The sequence below is a fragment of the Equus quagga genome, chromosome 1, assembly GCF_021613505.1.
Source record: "Equus quagga isolate Etosha38 chromosome 1, UCLA_HA_Equagga_1.0, whole genome shotgun sequence".
Classification (NCBI taxonomy): Eukaryota; Metazoa; Chordata; class Mammalia; order Perissodactyla; family Equidae; genus Equus; species Equus quagga.
Genome location: NC_060267.1, coordinates 26578394 through 26602959, shown reverse-complemented (window position 1 = coordinate 26602959; position 24566 = coordinate 26578394). Strand labels below are relative to the sequence as shown.

At 36.7% G+C, this 24566-nt stretch overlaps 1 protein-coding gene across 2 annotated transcripts in view; it reads right to left on the bottom strand.

Annotated features, from left to right (window-relative positions):
• SLC2A13 (solute carrier family 2 member 13) overlaps positions 1–24566 on the bottom strand; it is a 273017-nt gene that overhangs the window by 195628 nt on the left and 52823 nt on the right. For both annotated transcript variants that reach the window (XM_046681222.1, XM_046681213.1), the window contains exon 3: positions 9195–9403. In XM_046681222.1, the coding sequence (XP_046537178.1) occupies positions 9195–9403 (209 nt within the window). The remainder of the gene's footprint in view (positions 1–9194; positions 9404–24566) is intronic.

Here is a 24566-nt window from a genome sequence, read left to right as displayed (position 1 = left end):
ACTATCTACATCCAAACAGCACAGCACAGAGATGGCATGAGACGTAGAGCTGGCCAAGCGGAATGAGGAGAGACTTGAAAGGTAGCAGAGTGGGGCTCAGATCTTACCTTTTACTTCCTGGTTCTTTCACCTTGCCAGCTCTCCATTCTCTGAGTACAATATGGATCATAATATTTAATTTTAGGGTTGTTTTAAGAATCAGAGAGACAATGTGTGTGGGTGTGTATGCACGCACATATACACTTACAGAAACAGGCATTCAGTAAATAGTAATTGTTACTAGTATTTTCACACTAGTTTTATTCAAATATGAATAATGAATGCTAAGATAACATTATGAAAGTTCTTTGCTTCCATACAAAGTTGGTTTTGAGATGAGACTTTCAAAAGGCTCTTCCTAAAGGGCCCACTCCCCCCTTTAAGAAGGAGCAGTTATTAGGTTCAATTCTCTAAAAACATTATTTTGAAGGTTTATTTTATTCTGAGAGATGTTCAGTGAGAGTCATTTGCAAGTAAATATCTTAAAAAATTCCAGGAGAAAAAACTACACTAAAAATGTGAGATACTTATATAGTAATTTATTATTCTAGCTTCATAAACCTAGTAAATTTTCTCCTCAATCTATCCTGCTAAGTTCACATCTTCTTACTAAAGGCTACCACATTTCAAGCAATATAGATGCTAAATAAGTAAGTTAACTGAAATGTACATCTACGTTAAGTGTTCAGTAAGATCCTGATTAACAATATTGTTCAGTGGGTAGATCAAAGGGTTTAGAGGGCCTAAGTTGGACTGATAAAGGAGAAAATCAATGTTATTTGACCACTCTATCTTCCAAATACACAATGAAATTAAAAATTAAGGGTGATTCCTTTGACTTTTGAGAAACATTTGAGAAGGTCTCTTCTAACATTTGTAAACAAGCAAGTTTCTTCAGATAGCACATGGCATGGCTATAAATTCTAGAGCCCATCAATGGGATTGTCCTGTTGTCACTAAAAAGTCCCAACATTAAAGAGTGGCTCATGTGCCCTCCACTTTGAGATGGAGAAAATTGGGTTTTCTTTAGGATCTTCCTCTAACCTCCTCCAAAGAAGGCAACCTTTGAAGGGCACAACAATTTGTCTTACCTCGAGGAAAATATCTCCAGACTATGGTTTCATTTCCAAAGCAGACCTGTGCTGAATGATGGATTTAGTGTTAACTTGGAAATGAACTACCCTGAAGCAGTAACTTAGGATCTATATTCTTTTTGAAATGTCTACCTTGTTGGGTGTTTTCCTCCTGTTTGATTGTATTAAATACACAGCATTAAAAAACAGTATGAACTTCACAACGTGTTGGGAGGGAAAAAAACTTTGGCACAGTCCAAACTCCTTCAGTGTGGATTTTTCTACGAGACAGGGATTTAAGTCTATCTTAGAAAGAAAGCAGAAAGATAAGCCGGTTTACTACCAATAAACTTACGAAGACAATCGGGATTTTCAATATAAATCAAGGAAAATGGTTTGAAAACCTACAGGTCATCTGAAAAACACTTCGTTCTCCCAATAGTGTGCTGAGTGGAAAATCTCGTCTGTGCTGCCCTTTATCCCCATGTAAAGCAGAGTCATTGACATTTTAACGTAAAATCCAAGAACTATTTCAATTCTGCTTAAGATTTTACAAGTCCTCTGGGGTCTAGAAAATCGAAGGCAAACTTTATTTAAAGTCAGGTTGAATTAAATAGAGTTTCTTTTAAATAAATTATCATGTCTAAGAAAATAAGTTTAACTATAAAATGAATAGAGTTGTATATTGTTTTAATAGTCCTTCAGCTTACAGCTTGTTAACACAGGATAAGGAATTAAAGCAGCTTCTTACTTGACCTTTTTTTCTTGAGGAACATTAGCCCTGAGCTAACATCTGCTGCCAATCCTCCTCTTTTTGCTGAGGAAGACTGGCCCTGAGCTAACATCTGTGCCCATCTTCCTCTATTTTATGTGGGACGCCTACCACAGCATGGCTTGACAAGTGATGTGTAGGTCCGCACCTGGGATCCAAACCGGTGAACCCCAGGCTGCTGAAGCAGAACATGTGAACTTAACTGCTGTGCCACCGGGCCAAGCCCCCCCCCCCCCCTTTTTTTTTGCTGAGCAAGACTGCCCTGAGTTAACATCCACTGCCAATCTTCCTCTATTTTTTTGTATATGGGGCACCTCCACAGCGTGGTGGCTGGTGAGCCGAGTAGGTCCATGCTTGGGATCCAAACTCGCAAACCCCAGGCCTCCAAAGTGGAGTGCATGGAACTTTAATCACACAGCCACCAGGCCAGGCCCAATGTTTTGTTTTAATCTACTGTTTACCATAGGAGATATGTATATCAGCCTCACGCTTTGACAATTTTTGCAATTTTGCAACAATCGTGAGAATGGTAGATATAGAAATGTTTTCTTCACCTATACTCATAAAATTGGGAGTCATCTTGCTGAGGAACAATTTGTCAATATCTATTTCAAGTTCATCCAGCAAACATCGTACAAGCATTACTTTGGGTCACACAACACTGTACTATCACATAAGGAGAATACAAGCAAAACTACCAAAAACATTGGGGAAAAATGACTACTTTCCTCTAAGAGCAGATGTCAACTGCCATGAGCATTCTACTGCAACATCATTATGCCAAAATTAGATTTCTAAAGAAACTTTTGGAAGGATTTCTATCAAAATATGATAAATATCTACCCTCTCTGACCTCTCTGCAGAATACGGATTTGTTGAAATGGCCATAGGCAATGTTAATTCACAGGGAAAGAAAATGACTTACAAGAAGATAAGACTTGATGACCTAATTGCGAAAGTACTGGAGGAAAAAAAAATAAAGCGAGAGATGCAGCGGGCGCTTCCTGTACGCGACAGACGTGACCCCCAGAGAGCTGGAGGTAACTCAAATCAGGCTTCAAGCTCAACTCACAGGAGGGTGTTGAATAAATTCCCCTCCCTACAACCTTCTCCCCTTTCCAGGCTGGAGATAAACTACCCTACAAAGGCAAAATGCAGAGCCACATTAGCCCAGATTACTGAGTTGATTAGTTGATAAAATTAAACAATGCAAATCTTGTTGGCCTGAATATTTCTGCATAGATTATACAATGGGCCTGGATCTGATTTCAGTCCTCAGCATCAGACAGTGCCTCTAGGTTGTTACTTCTCATACATACCTAAATAGTAAGATTTTAGTGACCAAAGGGCAGGGCCAAATTTCTCACTGATCTTCTCATGGTCAACAAATCTATGCTGGAAGTATCTATGTAGGTGAGCTAGGTAATACTAACTGCAAAAGATTTTACATATAGCGGTTGGCCTGGCAGCGTAGTGATTAAGTTCATGCACTCTGCTTCAGCAACCTGGGATTTGCAGGTTCGGATCCTAGGCACGGACCCAGCACTGCTTGTCAAGCCACGCTGTGGCAGCATCCCACATAAAATAGAGGAAGATTGGCACAAAAAGAAAAAAAGATTTTACATATAATTTTTTAAAAAGACCAAAAAAGCTATTTTCCCTTTGTTTTAAAGGGAAAAAAAAGGTCATATACATTTTTAAGCTCCCTAGATTGACCCTGTACTAGAAACAGATCAATCGAATTGTAGGACGCAGCTCTCCACTGCCCTGAGGACAGCACTCAGTTTCTCCCTTACTTTCCTCTCTTTACTCACTCTCTGTTGCCCTGAAGCTGCCATGACAACTTCCTTCTTCCAAAGCACTGCTGCTTTTTCCCCTGATTTCTTGTAGTGGTTCTACATCAACATCTGCACATTTCTCTAGGGAGAGAAAGCTTTCCTGGTTTACATTCTCCCTCTAATAGTCCTGCCTTAACATCCCAGGGCACAGCAGAGAAGGGAAGGGCAGAGATGGCGCCTTGTTTGAGCCTTTCCTGAAACCCTGTCCCAGCAGCTGCTTCTGTGAAGGCATCAGCAGCAGCCTTTGATTTCCGTTGACCTCATCCCAGGACTATAATTGTCCTATGATGCAGGATAAGAAATTCAAGAAAACAAGAATAAAACTGGTTTAACTAAGTGTGGTGATGGATGTTAGCTAGACTTATTATGGTGATCATTTCACAATACATATATCAAATCATTATGTCACACACCAGAAACATATAATGTTATATATCAATTATATCTCAATAAAGGAAATTGAAGAAGTCAATTAGAGAGTGCTTATAAACAAAGTGGTATAAAGCATATGAATACACAACCTTCATTTCTAGATTCTTCCCTAAGATTGTCTTCAAAGGAATCCTGTCTCTTTTGTTGACTGATTTTACTTTTCTTGTTGTGGGAGACAATTACTAGCTGCTATGAACTAAAGTTCCTGATGAAGACTCTCTGCCTTTCTATATGCCTAGTAAGTTAAGAGATGACCACACATCTCTAGTAATACAGGCAGACCCAACTTTTAATACCTTGCCTAACGGATTTGCCCAAGAGAGTAACTCCAAATGCTTTAAATTGGTGTCTATCAAACTGAAGGATGCATATCCCTCAGGGAATACACATGACAATGATGGACCACATAAAGCCAATGAGTAAATATTGTAGATATTTAGGAAAAAACATTTTTTGAGTCAAGTAAACAGTTATATCATGGGACAGAATACAAACTTTCGTTAATTTTTAGGATAAAGCTTAAAAATTCAAATAAATGTTGGAGCCAGTCTGGTGGCATAGTGGTTAAGTTCATGTGCTCTGCTTTGGCGGCCTGGGGTTCACCAGTTCAGATCCCAGGCACAGACCTAAGTACCACTTGGCAAGCCATGCTGTGGCAGGTGTCCCACATATAATATGGAGGAAAATGGGCATGGATCTTAGCTCAGGGCCAACTTCCTCAGCAAAAAGAGGAGGATTGGCAGCAGATGTTAGCTCAGGGCTAATCTTCCTCACCAAAAAAAAAAAACAATTTAAATAAATGTTGAGCTTACTGCAGATGCCTTTTGCTATGGTACCCAGGCCCCAAAAGGCCTGCCTCTCTCCACTCACCTTTGAAGCTAATTGGCAAAACTTCGAAATAATTGCCTTAAATAATTATGTAGATCTCTCTGAGGTTTCTACCTCTGTCTACATACAAGTCATGACTCTATTACACATCTATGCAGCACGAAACAAACTAGGAAGACAAACCATAAGAGACAAACAACAAAATGATGGGAATTATACATATATTATTTTGTACTCAGATTTGCTCTTAATTCTGAAAGTAGTAATTGTGTCCCTACTAATTCCAAGCTTAGGCTTGGCAACCTGGGATGAGTAAAGATGAATAGTTAGCTCTTACTGCAATGTCTTAAAATTCTGGTACAGGCATGCTTTACAGCTAATATCAAATCTTTCAAGAGATTAATCTGGCCCACTATATATAATTTTGCACTTGCTATTCCCTCTGCCTGGAACACTCTTCCCTTCAGTTCTCTACACTGCCGATTCTTTCTCACCCCTCCAATTCAGCTCTTCAGAGAAGCCTTTCCTAACCATCCCACCTAAAGTAGCCCCTCTACAAATATGTTATCATCCTATTCATTTCCTTCAAAGTGATTACCACAATTTGTAGTTACCCTGGAATTATTTACTCTTTTATTTATCATTCATGTGCCTCTTCCCAAGAGAACAAGCCAGAACCTTGTCTGTCTTATTTATTGCCACATTCCCAACTCTACTGAATGTCACTCAACAAATATTTTTGAATGAAAATACTGCTGCATAGTATTTAGAAATTAAAAAACAGGCGTTTCTCACAGACTTTCAAAACTCTAAAAACTCAAACTATGAAGCTGTTATAATCTGGCTCTCTTTTCCTATAAAGCTAAAAAGAAACAGAGGCTCAGGGACTCCTCCCAAATTCTTTTAGATTCACGAGTCAGGGGTGGAGCTAGGACCAGTCTTTCATTTCTGTCTCCCACTCCAGGGAGCTTTCCAAACCAAGCTGTTGTTTCTTCTACTCTCACTTTATTAGTCCTACAGGATGTATAAACAGTGTTGAACACACATGAAAACCAACTGTTCACTTCTTTTAAAACCCATAAACCGCCTTCTTTTTTTTTTTTTTAGCACTCCACATGCTAAGGAGGCTGACCTGCATGCCACGTACAGAAGAAGTGATGGAATCCCATTACAATCCAATCCTGTTCCACAGCACGGCCTGCGAGCCTCGCCTCTGCTGCTGATGTGGCCAGAGCAGCCACCGTATTCACTACATAAGGTCATAAAAGGTATTTTGAATCAGGAGAAGTAAATGCCCTAGGCACTGACATCTCACACATCTAATAAATTAACTAACTTAACTAAGACAGACTTTAGTAGTTATGCCTATTTTCCTCAAAGAGGTCAAATTTAAACTCAAGAGACCAAGGAAAAAAATCCCACAAAAAGAGAAAGGCCATATAAATAAGTACCATCACAGTAACAAGTCATAAATCCACTAGAAACTCCTAGAGAAGGACGTGGCCTGCTGATCAGGAATCAGACCTATTTGGCAAGCTCACAGGTAGCAGGTAACTAAGCCAACATGTCTGACGAGAAAACATTTCTCCCTAAAAGAAATGGCAATCTTATTGAACAGCTTCTTTCTAACCTCCTGGAATATCTGAGTATCCTGTGGTGACTGGTCAAGGTTCTTCCCGCCAGGCAGCTGGACCCCACTGTTCAGAGTCCCCAGGCTTGAAGTCACGGCTCAAAATTCACTTTTGTCAAGATCCACGGACCAATTAACCCAGGTCACTCTCTAACCCTCCAATGCAATGGCTGGCTCGTCTTCTCTGGGCCAGGACATTTGTATTATTTTGAAGTTAGCTGTTTCTTCATGTGTATTTGTCCATCTAGCCTAGCATTTTCAAATGTCAAGTGACTGAGGGCCAGGACCCTTCAGGTCTGCTAACACAAGCCCTAGCACTGGTCTCTATTTTCCAACTAAACTGACACAGAGTCTTGCCCCTGGACATGACAATGCTGAAATAAAAGTCATACTTTGCAGAGCATGTTTTACTGTGATTAGATTTCTCAATCATAAAAATGAGGCCCCAAATTACTGGTGCCATATAACACTGGCAAAACTGTCTGTGTGCATTCATACCATAATGCTATTAATTCTGTATTTTTAAAAAAGAACATGAAATTAGTTTTAAAATTAAGCAAGATGATAGTACTCAAATAATACAAATCCAGAAATGGATAAATTTTTAATCCCATTAGTTACAAAATTTAGAATATTTAGCCAAACATGAGACAAATCGTATTAGGATTCAGTGGATAACATTATAGTATCTTTAAAAACTGGGCCAAATGTATACATGAACCAATATTAGGAAATAGGTAAATCACTAAATATTTTATCTATCCCCAAGAAATAGTGCCCTATTTAGTTGAGAAGACTTATGATTAAAACTAAGGCAGATGCAGGTAATTGCAATCCTATGCACAAGTTTCTAAAAAAAATAATAAATTTGGTTATACATTCCAAATAGTCACAAAACTCAAACAGTGTGCATCGTCGACAAGTGCATGGCTAGACCAGTCACATAAATTTTTTTAAGGTAGTCAAAATGAAGCTATGTGCTCAATACTTTGTAGCAAAATCAGTGGTATCCCCACCTCTAAACAAGAAGGCTTTTTTATTAAGTTGTCTTATCCTTTACATAAATTAACAAAAACTTATTTCTAAATAGCATTTAATATAACCTAATACGTCCTCTGAAAAGTTTTTCTACTCACACATTATTAGCACATGGGTTTCAAGTGTACTGATTACCACAAAAACAACCTCATACTTCATTCAAGCTACCGCTGAGAGGAATTTAGACAAGAGCGTAAAAGAAGTTGTCATTTAAACAGACATTTAAAATAGCATGTTAAAAATTAACACAATGCTGAACTTAGTAAAAGTGAATTATTTTGTTATAGCAAAATTCTCTTTAATAGTTGTGTTAATGTGCTACTCTGGAAATGCTGACAATACCAAGAACGTGGTATATGGTCAAAAATCATTTGTTAAAAATGACCTTGACCCAAAACGGGCTCACGGTTAGTAGGGCTTTGGTCTAAGCAAGAAGATAACATCGCACTACCGTGCTGCATATATATAAAGTGAAGTCAAGCCAAATGTGGCTAAAACAGTGACCAGCTTCCACAGTGTTTATTTTACTGTTTCAGGAAAGCAGAACCTTCAGCTCCACCAAAAATGGTAGGAAAGGGCGAGTGCACAGACCTTTTAAGACTTGTGTATGAATATATTAGTAGAAGGGTATACGTGTTTGGCATTTTCTCAGGTATGAAAAATAGACTAATGTAAGTCAGCATCTCCATTTGAGCTATCAATTAACATAGAAGCAAAAGGAAGGTTGAGAGAAAATGAGACAACTTTGAGAAACGTGAATCCAGAAGGGGAGCAGTTATTGCTGAAATGAAGTATTATAAAATGTCTACCTTTTCTCATTAGTTGTATCCTGCAAATTGCTTACCCAAATCAGACTATCAAGATTATAGATCCTGCCTAAAAATTTGTAAATCCCTACATGATTTCTTCTCCGAAAATGAATTTATCAACATAAACTAACCAGAAACTTCCCTTTTTTTTGGTTTTCTGACATGGCAAAATTTTTATTAGACAGTTAATTAAACGTTTTAATGAAAATAGGGAACCACAAAATTATCCCAAAACTAGTAATGTGAAGGCATTCTTACTCTTTATAAAAATTATTATGGAACTTAATGTAACACATGTAAGCAGGTATTTAATTTTACTAAAGTGATTTGTCTTGACAATAGTTCACATTATGATTTTAGTTAATATGGAAGGTCAATAGTGCATATATATCTTTATATGGGATATATTTATACATAAAACATACATATACTCAAAAAAAATACCCACACAAACAAAATGATGACAACTATGTCAAGTATATCCAATTTGGAAAGAAGAAAAGACTAAACAAAAACAAAATTATTAATTATGTGAGGATAGGAGTCATGGGGCTGTTTTTCTTCATTCTTTTATAACATTATCATTGCTTTTAAAACTAAAATGTATTTATTTTGGTTTGGTTATACATATAAAACCACTACATGATTTAGAGATATTAAATAATTCTAAAATATAATTCCTAGATAAAACCACTACGTAGTTTAAAAATTCACGTAAGTACAAAATCCACATACCTGAGCCAACCTCTTTTTCCTCTTCTTCAATGTTGTTTTTGATGCTATCATACTCCTCATCAATGGTCTGGTTACCACGCATCTGAGATAAGATTCTACGGGCCTTCTGAGTCTGTCCTTTCTGAATAAGCCATCGAGGGCTTTCAGGTAAAAAGAGAAAGCCGAAAAACTGTATAACTGCCGGAATTGCTGCAAGTCCCAACATGTACCTGCAATAAGAAATCCACATATTAGTGTAAAATTTGGTCTTATTTGCACTGAGTATGAATGAAAGGTTTGTGTTCAGCACACTGGGAATAATATCAACGTTAAATTAATCAGAATGATTTTCTTGTTATTATATGTGTATGTGTTTGTCACCAGAAAAAAAGGATATTTTTAGGCTGTAGTGAAAAACTGAAAAGTGAGAAAAATTTGATTCTTCTCTCTCTCTCTCACACATAAATTACAATGAAAAAGAATGGGCAAAAGTCACAATAATTATGTATATGTATCCTGAACCAAATACATCATGCAAAACACCAAATCACCATCCCTATCTATGTAACATAATTCTGTATTTTACAATACAAAATGAGGCTAAAACAAAACTCTCTGATATCTGTTTAAAAGATACACTTTTCATTAAAATAAATGCCCACATTGACTTCTTTACAGCTACTTATGCTCTGTGAGTGATTAGTCATGATTTCATTTTGCCATCGAGCATCACGTTCACCCTCATTAACTGAGGGAAGTAGAAGCCCTTGGCAGAAAAAAGGTGGAGCCGGAAGCAAATAATCGTTATTAAAGTAATAGAAATACGAAAAAGCTGCCATATTGTTTTTAAGTTATTTGTCGTCTTCTTTAAACGTCTATTCTTAATGGCTGGCAAAATTCCAAACAGTAAATAAGCATATTATTTTAAATCTATCAAAGAAATAACAAAAACACCAACATAAGTATAGTAATATCAAGGATCTCTCCAAATTATTCTGACCACTGGACTGATCTCCTAACATCTTTAGGCCTCGATCTTTTTGAACCAAGAGGTTAGATCAGATAAATTTTAAGATTTCTTTCAAACGGAAACTTCTCTGAATCTAGGACACCTGGATGTTTTCTGTTGATTCAGGTCCCTGGGTATGTCCCATGGTCGATTCACGGTGGCAGAGCTTGAAGGCCAATTCCAATCATAGGACAACCCATACTCACTGGGATTCATAAATTGACCAGAAGCCACCGGACTCAATACACTTTTCAAAGCTTTTCTAACTTTTAAGCTATGTTAAACCTAAAGTATAGCAGCCTTGAAGGCATCAGAGACATACCATGAAATATGCCTATTATTTTTCAGGCAATTCCATTTTAATTCTGAAAAGAGTAAAAAAAATTTAAAAATACAATTTGTCATGTGAGTGTTAAGAATACCTCCTACTCTAAACAGTAGCTAAAACTACACAAAGAAACAGAAAAATTAAGATTTAGAAAGTAAACAAAGTGTTTATGAACGACGGACTAAATGAATCACTCGGCCTACAGTATTAAAAGAAATCTTATCAGAAGTGTTTTACACTTTCATCCATGGGCTGTAATAATTACACCAATAATTAATCACTCCTTCCTCTGCTCACCTACAGAACACAGTGTATTAAGCTTCATTTTTGTCACCGTACCTTGTATTATAATAAATTATTTACCTGTCCCACTTGATTGCATATTTAACTTTATATTTGGCACAGCAGCTAATAAAGTATCTTGCACACCACAGGCACTTAGTAAATGTTTTATGAAATTATACAAAAGCAGGTATATATTTAAACTTTCTGTATTAAGTAAACAGAAAATAACTGTGCTTTACACTCATCCAGCAAAGTTTTACGCAGCAACTCTCCTGGATCATTTAACTCTGCAGACTTACTTGCACAGTAATTCCTTCCAACGAAACCATTCATCGTTCTGGATATAAACAGACCTTCTCTTCTGAGGACGACCACTCATCTGAAGACTTCTGAAGAGCCTAGAGAGGTCAGTTCACACAAATGCCTATCTCTGGGCTTTTCCTCTTAAGGTGTTAACTTGTATAACCAAATCTGTTATTTAAATGTATGTTTTATTGTTGTAAAAGAACAAAATTTCTCTTCAGTTGTGTTCTCTCCTAAAGAAAGGTTATCCTGTATTACCAATTATTTGAAAGAAAAGCGATAAAAAGGTAGGCACAAAATATACCAGATTAGGAAATAAATAAGAAAAGCTGTAAAGATGAAAGCCATTATGTTTCATTTCTCTACACCTTTCATGATCTTTCCTTCTGGTCTCCAAACCCCCTTGGTGATGAATTAAGATTAAAGGGCTGCACAGCAAACTTCAAAGACACGCTTGAAATGAATATAGAAACTGAATAATTTTCAGGCCCAAAGATGCTCATATAATACTTTGCACTTTACTACTCACTATTTAATCCCAGAACACAATGTTTCTAAAAACTGAAAGAAAAAAGAAAAGGGAAAAGACAAAAAGAAAAAGAAAATGCAGACAGACATAGCCTGTGCTTGTTAAACTAGCTACGGAAGAAAATACTTTCGCCCTCCAGTCGTTGAAATCTCTAAGCCCCAAGAGTCTAGGTCTGAAATTTACAATTCAATGCCCTAATACTAGAGTGTGGAAAAGGAATTTGTACCTTGTTGCCAACCTTTAAGGATATTAAACCTTGTTTCCAGAGACTAGTGAAGATAAAACATGTTTTATACATTTATATGGTACCATTTCTAAAAGTAAAACAAAGAAGCTTATTTTACTATCTTTTAATTACCTTTCATGATAACAATATTTTGATAGGAATAAATTTTCATGGCTTTGTAGAAACCTAATACACAAGATCAGGAGTAGCTGTGGTTGATGATGGAGACAGCACAGGAACAGAACTGGGTTGTGCTTCAGCTCTGGGCACACAAACCACAAAACCCTGGTGAAGTTATTTAACGTTTTAACGCACAGGTGACTGTCTGTTTCACAGAGCTGCTGGGAGAATTAAGTGAAATCATTCTGCCAGTACCTAGCACTGAGAGGATGCTCAGTAAAAAGCTGTTCTCACCTCCCTGACTCCCTCCCCCATTAAACAACTCATGGCAACTTGTCTATCCTGGCTGTATCATCCACCCAAGCTTTCAGGACGTAGAACTAACCAATTTCTTTCTTGAGGAAAAACCGTTCCTCTGATGATGTGCAGAATGGAGAACAGGAAGGATAAATACAAGGTTATTTTATTGTGGTACTGATGAAAATTTTCTCATGAGACTAAAAGAGCAGGAACTTTATAGGCTTAGTTAAGGGACTCACCATCAGTCCTCTAAATCCAAGGAAATGAGGAACCAGATAAATGACAAAGAGTACACTGATATGACAAAGAATATACTGATAGACCATGGCAGGCAATGCCCAAACAAACACGCAGTCTCCTATTGATAGAGGAGATCTCATTATTATAAGTTAAATCAAGGGTACTAAACCTGGGCTTCACATTAGAATCACCCAGGGGGCTTTTAAAACACACCAGTGTCCAGGCCTTACTCATCCCCAGGGATTTTGATTAATTGGTCCGGGCTCAGGCCCAGGGACTTCTATTTCATTAAAAGCTCCCCAGGTGGTGTTAATGTGCAGTCAGAGCTGAGAACCACTGATCTAAGGGTTTTAAAAACCCAGGGGGTGAAAGCGAACAACAGGCACCCAAGGTCCACACCTTAAGGCAAAAGCCATTTATTTTCTGGAGGCGAGACAGCACACCAGGCTGACAGAAAGGCAAAGTACACTGACTTAAACAAAAATGCCAAGCTTGCATGAGTTCTAAAAATCTTCAGAATCTTTCGTTGGCATCATGATCACTCCCTGAAAGATACCTTTTTACCCTTTCTAAACTGAAGTTAACAAATGAGCTATCTTCTAGTCTGACTAGCAGTACCAGCACCTGTCTATCACAAAACTAAGGAGGGGCCCTCAAACGGTGAGCAATGCTTTCAGATGGTGTGGCTGAGCCAGCTAACACAGGAGACAAGCCCAGCTACTCCACCTCAGGTTAAGCCTTCTTCCCAGGGCCAAAAACTGAAGCTCTGTGAATCTAAGCTCCTGTATTCCTGGGTGCCAGCCCTCCCCACTGTGGGTAAGCAGACCTGCAGCTGCGGCTGCCATCACAAGAATCCAAACCGGTCCTTTACTGAACGGAACATTCACCACCATTCTTGTTTTAAAAGAATCATATTGCTCTCACTTATGAAACTAAAGACATGTACCTTTAATACATGGCCATTTAAGATAGAAAATTTTGCAGTTCATAATCGCCCCTTTCTCTGAACTGATAACACAGATATCTGATAAATACGGTCAACTGATAACATGATAAGCATGTTACTTATTCTCTAGTAGTTCCACAAGGGTGACGATTATGTTCCAAATACATGAAAAGCTACTTGAATGTACAAACTCAGCTTGGACACGGACTCATTTAACAACAATAACAGCAACAGTAATAGCTAATACGCAGCACCAGTTACTATGTGCCAAGCTCTGTTCAAAGGGCTTAAGAGACCTCAACTCATTTACCTTCAAAACAACCCTAGGAGGTGGGTACCATTATTATCCCCATTTTCAGGACAAATAAATGTGGCACAAAAAAGGCACAGAACTAGTATGCGGTGGAACCAGGATTAAAACCTAGGCAATGTGGCTCCTATAGTAAATGTTTATTGTGAGTCAAGCTATAACAAATGTTTAATGATTAGTTGATCATTAATTCTGCAGAATTCATCAAAGGAAACACTAATTTACCTTAGTCTCCTGTTTAAAGACTTTTGAAGATCCCTTTAAAAGTTTTATTGTTCACATCTCTGTTAGACGCAGAAAAGCACAGTGGCAGAAACAGGGCAAAGGGGCTTGCTGGGGGCTTTCGCTCCCAAGTGTGCCGAGCACAGTACTGACTCAGAAACGCCCGCTGGCTGGGGAACTGCAAGCTGGATTTAAAACACAGGCATGCCAGTGGCAAAAGGAATATCCTGTTATTCTCTTGGCACCAGAATGTTACTGCGAAAATAGCTGACAATTAGTTAAAAGAAAATACCTCATTTGTAAGGGTAAACTTGTACTGCTTGCTTTAAACACTGTGCCCAATTGAATTTTTATTTCATTTTTCTTTAACATACACAGGTAAATGTTTTGGGGAGGAAAAATATAGGTAACAAGAAAATAAAGAGTTTAAAAGATGATTGGGAGCAAAAGAATTTGACTTGAGATTTAATCCCTTTAAAATATATTATATAATGGACACGACAGATATAAAGTGGCTTTTCTCCACACTTTGGTTTTCAATCTCTAAAGGCCACCACCCCAAACTCTCCCCTTCCAAAAGGAATTGTGCAGGAGTGAGGAACTGTAGTCTGTATCCACATTCTGTTGATTTCTCTTCTCCTCTCTGTTCTTTTCCCTCAAATTCCCAAATGATGTGAAAAGGTTGCTAGTGCCTTACAATGGAAGAGCTATGTGATTTATGGTTTTAATTGTAAGTCAAGCTATAACAGAAAAATTACCATGGCTAAGGGAACATATTGTAATATGTTACATTTAAAACAAATTGTATGCAACTGTGTTTATTGCTCTTGAGGCACTGAATGCTACTAAGGGAAGATGCTTTTCATTCTGAGAAGCACAGTAAAGGTTTCTGAGACACTGCAGTCACTTAGCCAAATTATTCTCCTAATAGGCCATGAGGGTGTTAAGGGACAGTTAAAAATCATCTCCTTACTTGTCTCCCAACCTCATGTTGTCAAACATATACATTTTCAAACCAAATCTCCACCTTACATTTTTCCAGTCACAGAGAATCTTGCTATTTTTCTAAACACTAAGATTAGCTCAGTGACAGTCTCTGAAACTTTGAGTACAGTGAGGGTTTTTAGCAATATTCCCTAGTAATATCCAATACTGTCTTACAATAAACTGAAAAAAATCAAACGAAAAACTGTATTTGTAATTCCAATAGTTTTATTTCCATCCTCTGCCTTCTAGCTTGCATTCTATTTATATTTACTTGCTATCGATTTACATCTCATGTCCATGTTAGCCCATTTTAATAGCTCAAATAAGTTAGAGGAATATCATAAATATTAAGATGCTATGCCTTACTCTTTAAGACTCTACAGTTTCAAATTGGCATCCTTCGACATATAACTATGAAATAAACTCTAAACTCGTTTTTTTTCCTTGAAACGGTTCACTGAAAACAAAAGGGTTAGCAGTTAGAACTAGTCAATTATTTGAAAATGTTATCTAATGAAGATTTACTGTGTTTGCTTGGAAGGCTAACGCTGCATTTCTTGTGATCTCTCTGAGCTATTATTCAGCTGTTTACCCAGCAAACATCTCCTGAATGTATGTTAAGGGCCAGGCTCTAAGCCAATCATTGAGCATCAGGAGTAAACTTAATCAGAGACAGTGCAGTGCTGTGTAAATCTGAAAATATTCCCCGAAGCTGGAACTTTCCAATGATATTTACCATTATACCTTATTTAGAGTAGTGAAACATTTTCCCCTTAAAAAGGCATAATCCAATGCCTTCGAACCACATTCAAGAACACTGCTCCTTCAGCCCTACATCTAGAGCTACCCGACTTCATTGCTCAACATTCTTAAGTATATAAGCATATGAAAAAACTCAAAATCCGTAAGAAATAATCACACAAGTGATGCATTTACTAAAAGATCTCTATTCTTGGATTTACAAAAGAAATGATCATCATCCTATATAAATTACAAGCTATATACGTGATAGTCACCAAACATAAATTATGATTTATGTAACGTTTCTACTTAATGCAAAAGTTTTAGATGTAGAAAGATAACACTGAATTTAGCCACCTGCTATAGTTAGAACTCACTTGATAACATATTTTTCAGTTTTAGTTCATGACTCAACTCCATTTTAGCAGATCAGAAATTAAAATAATAAAAACTGCCAAATTGAGACCCCAGGCTGATAAGTTAATCTTCCTCTGCCATCAAGGACCATGTACATGATGTACTAATACACCTGATAAACTGATGACAGGTAGAGAGTAAACATGAGACCATGACTGGAGGTACATAAGAAAAAAAAAAAATCAATGGGTCACAATTGGAATCTTTCAAGTAAAAAGTAGCTGATATATGATCAGCAAATGAGCAGCTTTTGTGTTTCCTGGTGAATGATTATGTGTAAACTGTTAAAAAAAAAAAGTAATTGCCAAATATGTAAATGTAAGAAAATATTAATTCTATACATGTAGCGAGGCGAAAACCCCTCAAAGTAATTTGGTATCAGTATATGAGGTAAGTGATTTGGCCAAGGTTATTTAGAGTGTTGTGATTATAGTAGAAGAAGCAAGATTACTTGCTTTGACATAATAACGTGATATTTTTCAAACAAATGAATATATTTTGCACAGACATTAGGTAGATAGTTTTAAGCTACATGGGAAAATATACTGACTTGCACAAAATTCACAGCGCTAGTACTGAAAACAATGCACACACGGCCATGGCTACACACATATCCTTTTTTTCAAACTGAGAATCTTTCATTTGCAAAGCTCTAGGCTAGGGATTATGGTAGCAGACATCCCTTGCTTCAAGAAGCTTATACTCTAGTTATTATCAAAGAAAACAGGATCACTCATTTAATTGCTATGATTGAGGTTTAGGTAGTGTAGGAGTAAGGAGAAAAGTTATTTCAACAGAAGCTATCAGAAAAACTAACACAAATTATTCAATGGGCAATGCAGAAAAGGAATATAATGGAGGCAGCCAACATAAATTCAGATTAACTTTTTTTTTTAGGTAAAATTTGCATACAGTAAAATTAAGAGATCCAAGGTATACTATTCTATGAGTTTTGAGAAATATACATATCCTTGTAACTACGATCTCAATCAAGAAACAAAATATTTCTGCCATTCCAGAAAGTTCCCTTAATATCCCTCTCTTTCCAGTCAATCGCCACTGCCATAGACAATCAATGACTGAATTTCTGTCCCCACAGCTTATCTTGCATGTTGATGAACTTCATAGGGAATGGTGGAGACTCTATTCTTCTGTGTCTTGCTTCTTTAAATCAGAATGTTTTTGAGATTCATCCACGTTGTTGCTCCATCAACGTCACTGATTTTATCTATTCTTATCAGACTGTCCTAATTACTTTAGCTTTATAGTCCTGAAATCGGACGGTGAGTCCTCCAACTTTGTTCTTCAAGGAGGTTTCAGCAATTCTAGGTCCTTTTCTGTAAAAAGTTTGGAATCAACTTGTCCATGTGAATGAATAGGAAGTGGTGATAGCGGATATCTTTGCATTGCAACTGATCATAAAGGAAAGCATTCAGGCTTTCAACATTGAGTATAAAGTTGGTTGCAGGTTTTTTTGTAGGTGTGCTTTATTGAAGTGAGAGTGCTTTTCTATTCTAGTTTGCTGAAAGGTTTCACCACAAATGAATACTATTCTGTAAAATGTTTTCTCTGCATAGACTGAAATGACGGTATAGGTTTTCCTCCTTTGAATAATTTCAACATGGTGACCTGCATGAATTAATTTTCTTATGCTAAACCAACCTGACTTTCCTGCGAAAACTGACTTGGTCCTGATTTATTATCCTTTTATACATTTCTGGGTTTGATTTTACTAACATTTTGTTAAGGACACTGTGAGTCTGTGTCCAGAATTTTCTTTTAACAATTTAAGCCATAATACTAGTGTTATGCTGGCCACACAAACCCAGCTGGGAAGTATTCTTTCTACTTCTATTTTCCTAAAGCTTTTGTTTCAGTTTGGACCCACTTCTTCCTTAAATGTGTTATAGAATTCACCAGTAGAACCATCTGGACCTCGAGTTTGTTTTGCAGATAGGTTACTACTACTAATTCAATTTATTTAATAAGTATAGGGATACTCAGATTTTCCATTTTTTGGTAAGTTGTGATTTTCACACAACATGCCCATTCCATCTAAGTTATCAAATTTATTGGCAAAAAGTTGTTCATTATCTTGAGTTGCCCTCATTATCTTTATAATGTCAATAGGAATGATTTGCTCTCTTTTACTTCTGATATTGATAATTTATACTTTATCTTTTTTTTCTTAACCAGTTTAATCAGTAATAAGCAGTTTATCAGCTTTATTAATCTTTTGAGGATGCTCAACATCACTAATCCTCAAGGAAATGCAAATCAAAACCACAAAGACATATCACCTCATTAGAATGGTTAATATCAAAAAGACAAGAAATAACAAGTGCTGGCGAGGATGTGGAGAAAACAGAACCCAAGTACGCTATCACTGGGAATGTAAACTGGTGCAGCCAAGACATGGAAGCAACCTAAGTGTCCATCGATGGATGAACGGATAAAGCAAATGTAGTATATACTCACAATGGAATATCATTCAGCTATAAAAATGAATGAAATCTTGCCATTTGTGACAACGTGGATGGACCTTGAGGGCATTATGCTAAGTGAAGTAAGTCAGGCAGAAAAAGATAAATACCATATGATCACATTTATACATGGAATTAAAAAAAAAAAAACAAGCTCACAGATGAAGAGAACAGACTGGTGGTTGCCAGAGATGAAGGGTGGGGTGTGGGGAAAATGGATGAGGGAGTCAAAAGTACAAACTTCCATTTATAAAATAAGTAAGTCATAGGATGTAATGTACAGCATGGTGACTATAGTTAATACTGTATATTACATATTTGAAAGCTGCTAAGAGAGTAAATCTTAAAAGTTCTCAGCACAAGGAAAATAATTTTCCAACTATGTATGGTTCTGAAGGATGTTAACTACACTTATTGTGATGATCATTTTTCAATATATACAAATACTGAATCATCTTGTACATCTGAAAGTAATATAATGTTACACATCAATTATACCTCAATAAAAAAATATATATTTACTCATCTTTTCAAAGAACCCACATTGTTTTTTTCCCCATTGTTTGTCTATTATATTCACTTATGTTCTTTATTATTTAATCTCTTCTGTTTTCTTTGGGTTTAATACACTCATATTTCTCTTTTTTTTTTTTAAAGATTCTATTTTTTTCCTTTTTCTCCCCAAAGCCCCCCGGCACATAGTTGTATATTCTTCATTGTGGGTCCTTCTAGTTGTGGCATGTGGGACACTGCCTCAGCGTGGTTTGATGAGCAGTGCCATGTCCACACCCAGGATTCAAACCAACGAAACACTGGGCTGCCTGCAGTGGAGCGCGCGAACTTAACCACTCGGCCACGGGGCAAGCCCCATATTTCTCTAGCTTTTTAACATGAAACTTAGATCATTTGACTTTTCCTCTTCTCTAATATAATCACTTTAGCCATATATTTTCCTCTAAGCACTGCTGAAGCTGCATTTCACAAATTTTGATATATTGTATTTTCTTTCAGTTCAAAACTATTTTCTAATTTTTCTTCTGATTTCTCCTCAGACCCATGAGTTATTTAGAACATAATGTTTTAACTTCCAAATATTTGAAGCTTTTCTGGCCATCTTATTGTTATTGATATCTAATTTAATTCTGCTGTGATCAGAGGACATATTCTGTAAGATTTCATTTCTTAAATTTATTAACATTTATTTTATGGCTGATGATATGGTCAGTTTTAGAGACTGCCTGATTTGAACTTGAAAAAGAATGTATATACTATAGCTGCTGGGTGTAGTAGTCCACAAATGTCAATTATGACAAGGCAGTTAATAGTGTTGTGCAGTTTTTCTACAACCTTACTTATTTTTTGTCTAGTTGTCCTACCAGTTGCAAGGAAAGAGAGTTAAAAATTCTCCAATATGAGCTTGTATTTGTCTATTACATCTGTTACTTCTACTAATTTACTTTCTGGAAAAAAATACATAAAATAAAATTTACCATTTTAATCCCTTTTTTTTTTTTTTTTGGTGAAGAAGATTAGCCCTGAGCTAACATCTGTGCCCATCTTCCTCTATTTTATATATGGGATGCCTGCCACAGCGTAGCTTGATAAGCAGTGCGTACATCCATACCTGGGATCCGAACCTGCAAACCCCAGGCCGCTGAAGCACAGCAGTGTGAACTTAACCACTATGCCACTGGGCCAGCCCATTTTAATCATTTTTAAGCATGCAAATCTGTAGCATTTAGTACATTCACACTGTTGCGCAACCACCATCTGCTAATTTTGTTTATGCATTCTGAAGATCTCTTCTAAGGTAAACTACACATTTATCATTATTATTTCTGATGAACTGGCTCTTTTATCACTGTGAAATGTCCCTCCTTATCTGTGGTAATACCGCTTGTCTTGAAGTCTACTTTGTGTGATTATTAATACAGCCACACCAGCTTTCTTATCCTTACTGTTTGCATAGTATAGTTTTTCTCACTCTTTGCTTTTAACCTACAGCATTATACTTAAAAGTTTGCTGCTTTTACACAATACAGATATATGTGTCATGCATCTTGTGCACAATGACAATTAGTTAGATTTAATGTGATTGTTGCTATAATTGGCTTTTAAGTCTACCATTTTGCTATGTGGTTTCTATTTGTCCCATCTGTTATTTATTCCATGTTCTTCTTGCTTGCTTTTATTCAGCTTATCCAAATATTTTAACTACTCTATTTTAATTCTTATAACAGCTTCTTAGCTGTATCTTTTTATAATATATTCCAGTGGTTGTTCCTGGAATAAAAACACTCATCTTTACTACCTAGAGATAATACTGTAATTCTTCACTAACATGATAATTCCCATTTACTGCCCCCAACCTTTTTGCTATTGTCATCATATACTTTACAGCTACATACATTATAAATTTCACAACACATTTAAATGTAAACAGTTATGTATCTTCCGAAAAGCTTGTGAGAGGAAAAAAACAGTCCTTTCTATTTAGCCTTCTATTTATGACAGCTGCTGCTCTTCTTCCTTATTGTAGATAAACTTTTAACTAGCGTCACTTCCCTTCAGCATGAAGAATGTCCTTTAACCTTTCTTACAACGCAGGAGGTTGGGTGGTGAGAAATTCCCTTAATTTTCGTTTATCTGAAAATGTTTTTATTTTTGAAAGTTATTCTCCTACTAGGATACATTTTTCTTTCATTATTTTAAAGATGACATTTCTTGTCTCCTGACCTCCACTGTTTCTAATGTAAAGTCAGTCATCCTTTGTATTGCTGTTCTCCTTCATGTAATGTGTCCTTTTTCTTTGGATCCTAATTTTCTCTGTATCTTTCATTTTCAGCTGTTTGATTATGATACGCCTGGGTATGCTCATCTTTGTATTTATCCTATTTGGGATTTTCTGCACTTCTTGAGCTGGTAATTAATGTTTTCACCTAATCTGGGAAACTTTCAGCCATTATTTCTTTACATATTTTTTGACCCATTCTCTCTCTTTCTTGTATTCCAATTACATGTACATTAGACTACTTTATATTAATTATATGTCTATAAGATGACACAATGTTGTACTCTAGGTCACTGAGGCTCTCTTTCTTTTTCAATCGTTTCTTTCAATTATGGGTCACATGTTCTGTTTACTCACATGTCTACGCGACTGCTTCATATTCTATATTTTGTACAGAGCCAAACGCCACTGATCTATTAGCTCTAAATTATAAGAAAACTTTGCCCAGCACAAATTTGTTTAGAAATATCACCCTCTTTTACATATCATTCTGAAAAGCATCTTATTGACATGGTTTTTAAAACTGTAAAATATTATGGGAGAGGGAGGCTCATTCATTTTTTCCAAAGTAATCTCAAAGTAATAGAGATTTAAAAAATTATTTTATGAGACTTTCAATAAACAAACCCAAACTCAACGTACTGTTAAAGAGAGTGCAATGGATTTAAGTTCTCCTGGTACCCACTGAAGACTGGCCTCTCCACGTCCCCCTCAAACTCCAGAGCAATCACAGCCCTCCACTCAGCTGCTCTCAACTTAATCACTAGAGCCCAAATTAGTGCTCTTTCACACTACATGGCTTTAAAAAAAATATGTTTTCACCTAGAATTTCCCTCTCCCTCACTATGCCTTGAATTCTTTTATTCATGAAAGATTCAGCTCAAATATCTTTCCAATGCGAAGCTAAGCTATTCATTCCCTCTGAGAGCTCCCATAACGCTATCCATCATTTAATTAACATGTGATGAAAGGTCCCTCCCCCTCATTAGACTGAGGTGCTTGAGGACAAGTATGTTTCTTATCAATCTTTCTATCTTTAGTACCAAGCACAACAGTAGTATACAGTAGGTGCCACAATTTCTTTTTTTGAATGACTGGATTATTTCCATAATAACTCATGTCTCCTAGAGTATCACCTCACTACTTTGCACCTTTTTTCCAGCAGCAGCCTCATAAATAGGTTCTCTGAATCCATCCAAGAGCCAAGAGTTCCGATAAATTCGGGCATCACCCTCATATTAATCTTTGACTCACATTGTGGCATGCCCTGCTCAAAAAATAACAGTTTCACTTTGCCAGTAGATAAAGTTCAAAATCTCTAGCCTAGAATATACAGACCTCTAGAACCTGGCTCCAATCTATTGTGTCCATCATCACTTCAGTTTCAAGCCTCCTGACCCTGCCCTCACCTAGCCTATAGTCTGGCCCCATTTCTACTTCTGTTCACAGGAATGCCACCAACTCTTCAAAGTTCAGCACAAGTCTCACATTGTCCACGATTTAGAAGATACTCCAAAAAAATCTCTTATGTAGATGTTGCTAGCACTAAGCCTCTGGGTTTCTCATTCAACACTTACACTACCCCAAATTTTACTTCTTTGGCAAAAAGAAAAGAGCATCGTGTAAATGGCAGAATGTGAAAATACCTAGCACACTAAGACACTTAACAAATGGCTGTATATAGGTTAACGAGGTGGAATAAGATAACCCTAGTTTTAAAAATTAAATCTGAGAATAAAATGAGTATAACAATCAACATAAAAGAGAAGAATTTAGCCCCTCTATAAATACACCATTCTTATTAATATAAATAACATGATGGTTTATGTAATTATAAATAGAAGAATACTCATTTGAAAACCAGCTCTGTTCAAGAGAGAAGGATAAAAAGTGTTCTAGGGCCCAGAGAGGTAGATTATTTTGAGAGACAGAAATGCTCATGGGTGCAGAAACTAATTTTCTTTCTCTGATTTTTATGCTCAATAAGAAACACTTATGATTAATAATTTAGTTTTTCAGCTATCTATGAAGTATATGTATTCCTCAGGGTAAATTAATGAATTGGTAGTTTGGTTTATAATCAATATCTTTTTACTCTGGTTAAGAATCCCTTCCCTAGGGCCCAATCTATTCAGCTCGGTTCAATAAACACTTCTTCAGCATTTACTAAGTTCCAGGCCCTTCCTAGATCTAAAAATGAGCACAAGGTCAATAAGATGCAGGCGCTCCAAAGTGAATCAGAGGAGATACACAAATAAGCAACGAGTTCAAAATAATACAGTGAGTATAAATGTGATGCTATGTACAAAGTATTAAGAAAGAACACAGGGACAAAGACAGCTTCACAAGACATACAAGCAGAGATTTAAAGGAGAAACAGTAGTTGGACCAGTAAACCAGGATAAAGTAGGAAGACATTATAGGTAAAGTGAGCAAAAGGAGAAAACCCAGAAACATGAAAAAGCAAAATGCGACTATGTATAGGGTATACAGGCATGGTTCTTGTACAAAAGAGGAGGGAGGGAGGCAATGATGAGTTAAAAAAAATCTAGAAAAGCAGGCATGGATTGGATAGTGGGAGACACTACAAGCCATGATAAAGAGCTTGATTTTTTTCCTGTAGGAAATGGGGAGGCTTTGAAGCAACTTAGCACTGGCATGCCCAGATAAGTATTTTAGACAGATCATGTGGTGGCTTTAAATTCACTTTATTATATATTTGCTGAGGGCTGCTATGTGCCAGGCTTTAACTCAGCAGTTAAAAAAAGAAAATCTTTGTTTGCTTGAGGTGTAGCAAGTAAATCCCACCACGTTCAATAAGCAAGATTAAAAAGTATTAGCAGCGAAAAGGGCAAACCATGATAAAACTTTCTATCACTAATATTAACTACCAAAATGCCTCTGCCATCTTTATATGCACTATAATACATCAGGTACAAATAAAGTCCTTCTCAACATCATTAGTCATCAAGGAAATGCAAATCAAAACCACAACGAGATGCCACTTCACACCCACCAAGATGACTATAATCAAAAAGACAGATAATAACAAGTGTTTACTAGGATGTGGAAAAACTATAATTCTCATGCACTGCTAAGTGGGAATGTAAAATAGTGTAGCTGCTTTGGAGCACAGCCTGGCAGTTCCTCAAAATG